Here is an 11,184-nt window from a genome sequence, read left to right as displayed (position 1 = left end):
TTAGGCTCTGATACCATATGAAAAGCATAATTTGCTTGTATTGCTTAACGTAGAGTACAAATATTTATACGACATACGCTTAACAAAAAAGGGAAACAGAAGATCTACCAAATATCTCTAACTAATTACAAAAGATACACTAAATAATATGCTAACTAAAATCAAGGTAAATCCTAGAGATACACTAAATATTAGAAAAACAGAACGTATTTCTTTAGCAAATCTTCTGTAATATATCTTAAGATCGGAGGTTACTCTCGCCCACGTGGAGAGAGAGAGAGAGAGAGAGAGGGAGGGAGACGATGGAGAGAAAGAGTGACTAAGAGAGAGTGGACAATGATGGCGACAATGACTCTTTTTCGTGATGGTGACGATGTAGAAGGCGCGATGGCGACGATGGCTCCCTTCCTTATACACATCGGCATCACATTTTGCACAGTCGCAACTAAGTTTGTAGCTGGCTTCAGTGTAAACATAGTGAAATTAAACGGGAAAAACTCACAACGAATTAAATTATAAAAGCTCAGGCACACAATTGCATCTAAAATTGTCATTTGCACTAGAGTGTTTTGCATATTGAGTCAAAGTTTAAGAACTTTCATAATCACGTCCACGACTCATCGATCCGAGAAAACAGTGTTTTTGCACCCTTGTCCGAAAAAGAAGCTCCAAGAATTATGAGTACATGCCACTAAAGCTGAAATAGTTTCCAATGTGTTAGTAGGAGTCAGAAGCTGCTTTGGAGAGACATATTCTTTGAGACACAATAATTTCTGCCAAGTACCATATTCTGTCATATTATAAAGGGGTTAGTGATTCTAAGCAATGTTGACAACCAAATAGTCTTGAGATGCTCCAATCAGTGGCTCAAGTTAGTCTTTGAACCTTCATCTTCTTGCGTCACCATCCCCTTTCGGTCGCTCGGGAATAATTGATCTCCATCTGAAACAGAATGCATATTGTCTCATTAGATATTCCCTTTGTGCAAAATCTTCGTAATCTACGGAATAAACTCTTTTACCAAAGAAAGTAAATAGCATACAAGAACAGGAACAATTCGATAATAATTTAAAGAATATTGTTAATCATTGTCTTTTAAAATAGGTTGTCAAACTTTAAATTATTTGAACAATTTTCTCGTTCGACCAAGTAAAGCACGGCTTTACCAAATACATTATTGGCATTCTGTCTGACATTAAATTCTCGACGTGAATACATGAATAATTTAAATTTTAGTTGTTCATAGCAAAGCCCTAAGCACCCAGCCTCTGGCTGGCAAACTATGAGAGACCCACCAAACAAACACACACACAGAGATATGGAAGAACAAGTGCATACAAAAGTTAAAAGTCAACAACTCGATCGTCATTTCTTCTTCGGCTCTTCTTCTTGATCTAGAAGATCCTCCAATATCTTATCGTCCAAGCACTCGAACTCGAAAACCTCCTTCTCTTTTCCGCGCTCTTTCTTACTGTTACCTGAGGACGCCCCTGCTGAAGAACCAGCCATCGAAGTCGCGATCCCAGGCGGGTACGGTGGAGACCCCATGACTCTCGCGTAGTACTCGTGAGGGAAATTCAGGATCGCCATGTGCCCTCTCAGATTGAAAGCCGCCCTGTCGTAAGCCCGGGCTGCTTCCTCCGCGGTCTCGAACGTCCCGAGCCATGACCGCGCTCCGTTCCTACTTGGGTCTCGGATTTCCGCCGCGTACTTTCCCCACGGCCTCCTCCTCACCCCTCGGTACCGCACCTCCTCTTGCTCTTTCTCTTGCTGGTTTTTCCCTTTGTTGTGGTCGTCTTCCATTACCGCGAAAGAAGGTCTACGAAACTCTGGAGAGTAAATATTTGGTGTTTGGAGGGAGATGATTATGTTTCATTTGTGGGTGAATATATATAGGTTTCAGAATTTGCCTGTGCTAAGCATATATCTCAGGCGTTAGTCCTGACGGGTTTAATATTAAATTTAGTCCCCGACCAACGTGCATTTGACTAAGTTGAACCCTCAACCTTGTCCTTCTTGGCAGGTTCCCTTCAATGGCAAATATAAAATTCGTTTGTTCGACCGTTACTATGAAGAATAATAACAAGTTAAAGTGAAATTCTTTTGTCAACCCCATTAGAATTTTAACTGGGACAGGGGCATTTGGCAAGCTCGGGTTGGAATCCTTTTTACCTTTTTTTTTTTTTTTTTAACTTTGTCTCTCGAGATTAGAATTCTCGAATCACGTGTATTTTGCGTTTGTACGAATTTACATCTTTGTGACATAACTTTTGGACATGGGTCGTGGGGCGATAGCATATTCTCATCAAATTATTTGCAAAGAGAACTTTGGAAGAAGCCTCCCCTCTTCGATTCTCGTAATCCATATCACCATAAAGCAGGGCGAGGTGCCACAAATATTATGAATCAGAATATTTTATCTGGTGGTCCCGAGATATATAATATAGTCAAAAAGAAATACTGAAAAAAAATAAAAAATATCAAGCGGGGCCGTCAATCATTTATTTTCCAATTGCTGAAATCTTGAATGCATGTGCCAAATCTTGAATTTGGAAGGATATCGATTAAATAACATTATATATCGTTGACCAGATAATTGATTGAAACCCAAAACAGAAAAATAAAATAAAATACAATGCACTTCTTATTCTCTGCGGAAGAAAGTCCGTGCCATGCAAGCGTGCACTTAGCAATTGGATACAACAACCTTAAAAAAAATAATTTGCTAAGATTCTTATGAAAGGATGATACGGTGAACAAAGACAGTCGCGGAAGGAACTTATGCAATCATTTTTTATTTTTATTTTCACATGGGTTTTGTCGGCAAAATGTGTTAGGGGAAACTTGTTGATTAAGCTTTTGAGCTTGGATGGAGAGGGAATTAGGGCACAAACGGTCGGGCTAAGCATTATGGAAAGACATGTTAGATAAAAGTTCCCGTGGTTGGAATGAGAAAAGAATCGCACGAGTAATTGTGAAATGGAAACTCTTATTAATTAATAGTACGAAGTTGTATGCCAAAATAAAAAATTGTATACATGCTGGCGCTTGAATCGTGCTAGTGTAACGATCTTTTCTTGCACCGCCAATATCCCATACAGAAGTCCTTAACACATGTCATTAGTTCATAACTTCGTGGCTTAAATTTGTAAGCGAGATTTGAATTGGGAAAACTGCAAACACGTCCCCACTTTTGGCACCCTGATTTAATTCTTTATTGCAAGCTTCATCTGTCACCCATGCATGCTTGCTACCAAATCTAATGCTCGTCCAAGCGTGAAGTCCCGCCCCAGCGTGCACTGGGTTCTTCGTTCCCTCCCCTTCGTACGTATGATGGTACCGCTCGAGGGCTGTCACTACCATTGCCAAACCTCCCCTGGGGAGGGGAGGGAGAGTGGGTGGGGGAGCCCGACGACGGGCAGAGGGGACGGAAGTGGCATCTGACCACGGTGATGAAGGGTGGACAAAGAGGTGGAGCAGAGGAGAGAGAAAGGTTAAGTGGAGGTACGGAATGGGGGATGGTTTGAGAGTGGAGCAGGGGTGATTGGTTTCCGATTCGACTCGATCTCATTCTAAAATCGGAATAGGATAGGGAGGACCTATTCCTAGTATCAAGGATGAAACTGGGAACCAGATCGGATAGTCTTCGGACTAGTCCGGTCCGGTTCTCAAGCGATCCAATCATTGGATCGATTGCATTTTTTTTTTTTTGGTAATTTGTAGTTAAAGGTTTCTCGTTAACGGCATATTCATCGCACTACCTATCATTAACTACATCGCGTAGTCATTAAATCCAGAAGTCATACTAAACATCCTAAGCATTTAGGTTAGGTTTAGATTTACATTTAGGAAATTCTTTTAAAAGAAAAAATATTATTTGGTCCGGTCCGAGCAGTCTGGTTCCACCATGGAACCGAAAACCGGACCGATTGTAGCTGGTTCCAATTTTATGAAACAGAGAACCGGACCAAATCGATCGGTTTGGCCAATCCATTATGCTCAGCCATAGGGTTGGGTGAGCAGTTTGCACGAGGTAAATAGATCTTTGTGGTTGGATTTTTCGTTTTTAAATTCAAATTGTAGAACTTGAAACATAATGATGCAAGTCGATATGGGTGCAAAAAGTGGGGATGATGTTGCAATGATTCCAGCTTAATTCAACTATGTGTGTTGACTGCACGCCAGATCATACAAAGTTAGAATTTGCAGCTCCCGTGAGAAACAGAAGATGATTAATGGTAAGCATGGCCAAATGGAACTGTAGGCCTGGAACCGATCCGTTGACTGGTTTGGAACCGGCCCATTGACCGGGCCCATGGTTCCATAATTGTCGGAACCGGCTCAGAACCGCCGGTTCCGACATGTTTTTTTTTTTAAATGGAGGAGGCCCGGGGGGAAAGAGCCATTGGGCTCGGAAACCGGAACCGGCTCGGAACCGCCAATTCCACCTTTTCGTGGAACCGGAACCACCGGTTCCCGAACCAGAATCGGCGGTTCGGCCGAACCGGCCATGTCTAATTAATGGTTTATCTCCTAGAGTTGGCTCCAGCTATAAGGTTCTAGATTCATGTTGATAAAAGCAATTGTTAATTTTACTGATATTTGGTATTCAATTCGGTAGGATGTTTATGGCAAAATTAAAGTGGATTACTAAAATATATTGGAGACCCTATCGGACTAAATAGGCTGATTCTGAGTGATTCCCATGAGACATGGTCCGATTTCTAGTTAAACAAATTTGGAATCGGTAATTAGCGGTCCAGCTTCCGATTCCTTTTGTGAAACCACACCGTTATAACCAGATCAATGTGCTTTTTATTTTTATTTTTCTTGTAGACTTTACTAAAGCAGCTTTGCTAGTTTGAATACTAACACCCTAAATTGCACATAGCATCATTCTCTCTCACCTCCTTGTCTCGTTTCTCACCTCTTAGCTCTCACACTTTCTCATGGACCCTCCATCGCTCCGTCACTCTCGCTCTCGTCTCTTAGTTCCCTCCGTCGCTCCATGGCTCTCGCCTCTCACTCTCCGTTGTTCCCTCTCACACTTAGAGCACGGCACAACATGTCTAGGGAGTGCTGGACCAAGTGGGAACATGACAAGATTTCAAAGCGCTTCACCTGTAAGCAACTAGTATTTACGCGATTGATCAGAGTTCTTAGTCGAGATATCCATGTTACATTCATGTTTGGGGATTTCCTTGCATGGTGGATCGATGGATAACAGCTCGCCACTGGTTATTTGTTATGTTGATTACACGAATTGAGATTTCTTTATTGAACATTATAATTGATTTTGTGATTTAATTGTCAAATGATATCAGTTTCTACGATATAGTTTTATGCTTTGTACCAAAGTGAAATTCTCGAAGCTCATTGCCAGCTTTCTGTCTATATACGTGTGGATGCCCATATACTGAGCACATCATAGGATATAGAAAAGGTCATGACAGTATAATAATACTGTCAGTTATTTCTGAGCGTAGATCCACATATCATAACCGTGTGTTTAATATAAGGCATTCATTAATTGAAAAATCGTGGAATCAGAAATAATGATAGTATTGTCAGACCTGTCAGAATAGCAACTCCCTATATAAAATATTGGGAAAAAAAAAACATATTCCCAATTTCATAAACCGAGAACTTATCCAATACAATCCGATTCCAAAGGCATATCTTTTGGTGAGGATATTGAAACAACAACAGTTGATACGTACATGACATTAGAATGTATGTAAGTCCAAACTATCTTAGTTAATCCATCTACTACTCTCCTACATGATCTAGGAACTTAAATCAAGATACACTTAGCTAAAGTCTTAATATTAAATGAAAGAACGTATGGCATATGGGAAGGTGGAAGAAATAATAAGGGCATATTAGTCATTTAAGATGGTATTAATAGTTAAAGCCATGAAAGAATCGATTACAAGGCGTTACAAGGGTGGCTCAAAAAAATTACCTATTCAGTCATAAACTTATTGTACATATACTAATTCAATCCTATTCTTTTACAAATTTGCCAAAGTAGTTCTTCAAGCTTGCCTAGTAAAAAATAAATAATTTTCAAAGCATTAACTACACGTGATGCCAAAAAAATAATAATGAATTGAAAATCGTAATTTTTCTTGTTTGATAGAGGATAATTACAAGGCAAGTCCTTAAACTTGTCAACTTTCGTGCAATTAGGTCTTGAAAATTTTGGTATTTATTCGTCTAAGTCTTAGAACTTGGGACTTCGATGCACTTTCTAGTCTTTCCCTCCGGCGATGGAAAAATTTCAAATGAAAGTCTTAAAATTTAATTGTGCAAAATTGATGAGTTTTACAACTTGTTCCGCAATTGCTTCCGTGCAATCGGTCATAAGTTCCTGGAGGTTGACAAAATCAAATCCGAAAGTGCTGGTCGAGGTGCGGATTGATTTCCGACAGGTGGGCAGAACATTCCAGATTGGTCTAGAACTACGTGGGTGATCTATAATTCCGTGGATTTCTGTGGGTGGACAAGAAGGATTATGAAAATAATATGATTGCTCGAGGCCCAAGTCAAAGACAGAGTTTGGGTTGGATCATCTGTTTGACTTTCTCGAGCTTTTCCACGGAGACGTCGGCGCCGGCGCGTATGGAGTCAAGAGTCAAAACTCCAATACGAGGAGAGGGTTCCATGGCGGTGGGACCCGAGTGATGTACGGGGATTCAGTCTCTCTTATTTATCCAGAGGAGAAGTTCAAGATCGATATTTCCTCATCTTGGGTAATTACCACAAAGTATTTCGAAATCAATACATTCATGCGGCATTTTCTTCAAATTAAGTTTCGTGCCGCAAAAAATTTCAAACTGGGGCACTTATGTCAAATTTAATCCAAACCAATTTTGAGAAGGAAAAAACTTTCAAATTGATATAGTTATGCCACATTTACCCTAATATTTTGACACATGTTTCACGGTTATTGTAATTTGGGATTTTGTGATGCGAAAATTTGCTAGGGTAAAAATCGCACGGGTGTACCAATTTGAAAAAAATACTTTTAGCCTGAAAATTAATTTAGGGCAAATGTAATACAATCATGCTAGTTTGAAATTTCTTGTGGTATTGACTTATCTTTTTAAGAGTTGTCATTTTTACTAATTCTTTTTAGGAGTTAAAAACATGGGATTTGTGACTAGCATCGCAACCTTAATTTACAAGAGTTCCACCTCATCATTAAATATAAAATTTTTATCATTATAATTTAATCTCTTCACAAGATTTTACGAAGAGGAAAAAATATTTTGAGTTTTAGTAAGAGTCCCATACTAGCTAGCCCTAAAATATTCAATGCTAGTAATAATACAAAATTACGTATATCACTTAAAATGTTTTTGTAACATAGTTTTTGTTGCTGCTGCTAAAACTGTTTTAGTAAAATCTTTTAAGGCAAAAGGACATTAGGAGTGTCAACATCCGTATACAACGCTCATTTTAGTGCCCATATTTTATTTTTAAGATCAGTTAAATGTCAATTTTTTCTGAAAAACGGTAATTTTAGTGCCAACTCCTGTGAGCTTTTTCGGAAATTTGAAGTGGCATCCACGCGACTCGCCGAAGCTGCCAAGTCAGCAATAAGAAAAACCAAAGGTTAAAAAAATTTTAAAAAACTAAAAAATAAGCTAAATAAACTAAAAAAAAAAAAGAAACTTGCAGCGGCCGGGGCTTGAAAGCCCTCGCCGCTACAACCTCTGCTTCGTTTAATTAATTTATTTAGGCTATTTTTCTATTGAATTTTAATTTTTAAAAAATTTAACTATTTTTATGTTGAACAGTCCACGTGGGTAGATTTTTTTAAAAAAAAATGGCACGTACTATTAAAAAATTAATAAAAAATGCCACGTGAACTGTTTATCCGGAACCGGCACCTAAGTGATTAATTTTTTTGCCGAAATTGATACTTAGGTGATCATTTTTTTATCTCGATTTGGCACTTAAGTGATAAAAAAAAATTAGTACTAAAGTGAGTGCCGCACATAAATATTGACAGTCTAGCTATCCTTTTGCCAATCTTTTAATAGGGATGTGTTTCCTCCCTGCAAATTTTAGTGAAGAACTATCAGTCACCTACTAATCAAAAGATGGAGGAAAATATGCATCGATGTCTCCTCGTAGAGCGGACCCCATTTTCGATTAAAAAAAAAAGAATGGACCCCATTATTCATTTTTATTTTCTAAATTGTTTAAGTTGACCCCAAAAAATTTAGAATTTTTATTTAAATTACGGCAGCTTTTCTTCTTAGCATAAATTTGACGCAATCAATGCGACCGTACTTTAACCATTATAGCCCAAATTACATTAACAAAGAGGCCCAAAGATGAAAACCCTATTTTCCCTTTTTAAGTTCAAAATAGGATAAGCCAATAAAGACGTGACTAGTGTAAGTCTCGAAACCCTCCGTTTACTCATGAGGTGTTCTCTTTGTCAATGCAGTTATTTTCCTTAGGTTAGTGATGTGGAGAGAATTAGCAGTGCGTTTTTAGACCGATTGGACAGGCAGAAATCCAAACGGATGTCGAAGCGATGATGCACTTAGGACCGGCAAACTCGAAAGTCGATGATTTCGAGACGGGCTCAAATTCTATTGGTTGAAGCAAATCGGCCTCCCGATCAATACTCACCGCCTTTGGCCTTGACTAGCAATGGATTTTGGCGATTTCAAGTCGTTTAGTTGGGTTTTCAAGCCTTTTCTATTTTTTAGGCATTTTAGATTTTAATGGGATTTTGGTAATTTCGCGTTTTCTATTGTCATTAGGGTTGACACCTTATAAAAGGTCGTCCTTAGGGTTTAGAAGGAGACATTATTGATTATTGACAATATTACGATTTGATTTTGTTTTGAGATAACAGAGGTTGTTCTTTGTTTATTGTTATTTGCTTGTTACTACTCGTTATACGCTGCGTCGGGGTGGCATCGAGCTAATGGCAACTGCCGGTGGTTTCCGTGACGATGTTCGGGAGACTGGAACCCCAATCCTTAGGGACGACGTGCTGCAACGTTTGGAGCAGCGTTTATATGAGCGCCCGAATCAACGAATTGATCAAAGACTTCGTCGTTTTGAAGAACGATTTGACAAGATAGCAAATCGATTTGATGCTCTCGATGTTGATGTGAACCGGAATAGGCGGCATGGCGAAAGGCCGGGTGCAGATGTTGCTCATGGTGACCCTATCAATAGACCTCGTTATACGCTGCGTCGGTGGTTTCAGAGCTAATAGCGACTGGCGGTGGTCTTCGTGACGATGTTCGGGAGACTGGAGCCCCAATCCTTGGGGTCGACGCGCTGCAATGTTTGGAGCAGCATTTATATGAGCGCCTGGATCAACGAATTGATCAAAGACTTCGTCGTTTCGAAGAATGATTTGACGAGATAGTAGATCGATTTGATGCTCTCAACGTTGATGTGAACCGAAATAGGCAGCATGGCAAAAGGCCAAGTGCAAATGTTGCTCGTGGTGACCTTGTCGATAGACCTATTCCTGTTCGTAGGCATAATAATCCTTCATTTTCAGAGAGTTTGAAAGAAGAGGAAAACAAGTTTGCTGATAAAGAACATGCTGGCTATGGAGGCAGACATCGCTATGGGAGACTCCGAAGGGGATATGATGGAAGGAGGTGTTATGACAATCGTGAAAGTAACGATTTTAAATTAAAAGGCGATATACCTTATTTTAATGGAGGTCCGGGATTAGAAGATTTTCTGGATTAAATTGCTGATATTGATAAATTCTTCGATTATATGGAAATCCCTTGTAACATCCCCGTAAATAGTTCTAAATAAACAGAAAACAGATGAAACGGATTGGAAAGCCAACCCATGCGATGAGAAGTGAGAAATTTGATCATAATTATCGAAGAAACTAACGGGCCGAGTGGAGGGTGGTGACCGAATGATGAATTATGGAAAGTTTGGCCCAAATGTACGTGGGCTACAGAAGTCCGGACCCGTGTTATGCCGTCGCCCACTACATCCATGCGAGAGCAGCCCGCTCAACCGATAGATCCTTTCCTCCACCAGCTTTGTAGACCTTTGGCGCCAGCTCAAGCCAAAAAAATTGGACTGCTTGGGCCCTTTTTTTTTTTCCTAAAGAGCAAAGCTACAAAAGCCCAACTCACCAACCATCAATTTTCCTCATGCCAGCCCACAAACCTAGAAATTTCCCTGGCCCACTTGCAGCAAAGAGATCGGGATCGCAGGCCCAAATTGAGTTGGCTTGCAGACCTTTTTTTTTACCGGTTTCTTATGGTGCTTCTCGACTTTTTCACCAACGCGACAACACTTCACCTCCCTATTGCGGCTCCTCCGTTCTCCAAGCGTTCGGTAGCTCCTCACCAACCGGCAACCCTAATGCAGCCAAAAACAAAATCTCGGGCAAGTAATTTTTCTAACTCATCCACTAGTCTTAGCAATGCAAGATGAGAACGAGCAAAGAATCAAGTGTCGGGTGGATGTTCGATCAAGGTCCTGTTGTCGCTGCATGTCGCCGAGTATAGTGGAGGTGAGGTTTGCGAAGTGCGGGAATGCTAAATATATGGTTGGGTTGTGGATGTGGGTAAGCTAGTGGTGCGACGATGATGGATGGGAATCGAGTAGGGAGGTATGTCCATGAGGGATTGAACTGATGGAGCTCATTTTTTGTACGAATTATGATAAATGAATGCTGAATGGATGTTTTAACTATTTGGCTTATGTGGCGGAATGGAATAGTCAAGAATAGTGTTCAAATCCAATCTAGGTATGCAACTACCGGGTGTCCTATGGGTGCTCCGTTGTTTATCTACATGTGTAAAGGAAGAAGGAAAAAAAAAAAGGTGTCGGGTGAGCTGTGCACTATTTCGACCGAGTGGGTTTGGGTTCGGTTGGAATATATTGAGGATTATGGTAGTAAAAATTGTCAGTCTACAATTGAGAAAAGAGATTGCGTGTGAATGAGCAAAGTTGGTGGAAATTGAAGATTAAATGGATAAAATGATTAGGTTGTTGGTCCGAGTGGTTTTTAAGCAATAACTCGTGAGAGAAGATGGAGTAATTTAGGACTCTAGGGGATGAATTTCCTGATGAAAAAAAATGAAATTGCAACTTGAGGATTGAACTACTTTGTGTAAGGAAAAGCCTAGACAGGTTGGCTTCTAGTGAGAAATTAGTTAGGGT

The 11,184-nt window shown here is 40.0% G+C and overlaps 1 protein-coding gene across 1 annotated transcript; it reads right to left on the bottom strand.

Moving 5' to 3' along the window:
* Positions 1–752: 752 nt before the first annotated feature.
* On the bottom strand, positions 753–1,840 carry LOC115750648 (ethylene-responsive transcription factor ERF098). Its single transcript, XM_030688146.2, has 2 exons — positions 1,339–1,840; positions 753–942 (listed from the first exon to the last, which is right to left on the bottom strand). The coding sequence occupies exon 1, from the start codon at positions 1,801–1,803 to the stop codon at positions 1,366–1,368; it is 438 nt and encodes a 145-aa protein (XP_030544006.1). The 5' UTR covers positions 1,804–1,840; the 3' UTR covers positions 753–942; positions 1,339–1,365.
* Between the last annotated feature and the right edge of the window lie 9,344 nt (positions 1,841–11,184).

This window comes from Rhodamnia argentea, chromosome 1 (genome assembly GCF_020921035.1).
Source record: "Rhodamnia argentea isolate NSW1041297 chromosome 1, ASM2092103v1, whole genome shotgun sequence".
Classification (NCBI taxonomy): domain Eukaryota; kingdom Viridiplantae; phylum Streptophyta; class Magnoliopsida; order Myrtales; family Myrtaceae; genus Rhodamnia; species Rhodamnia argentea.
This window is presented reverse-complemented; position numbering and strand designations above follow the sequence as displayed.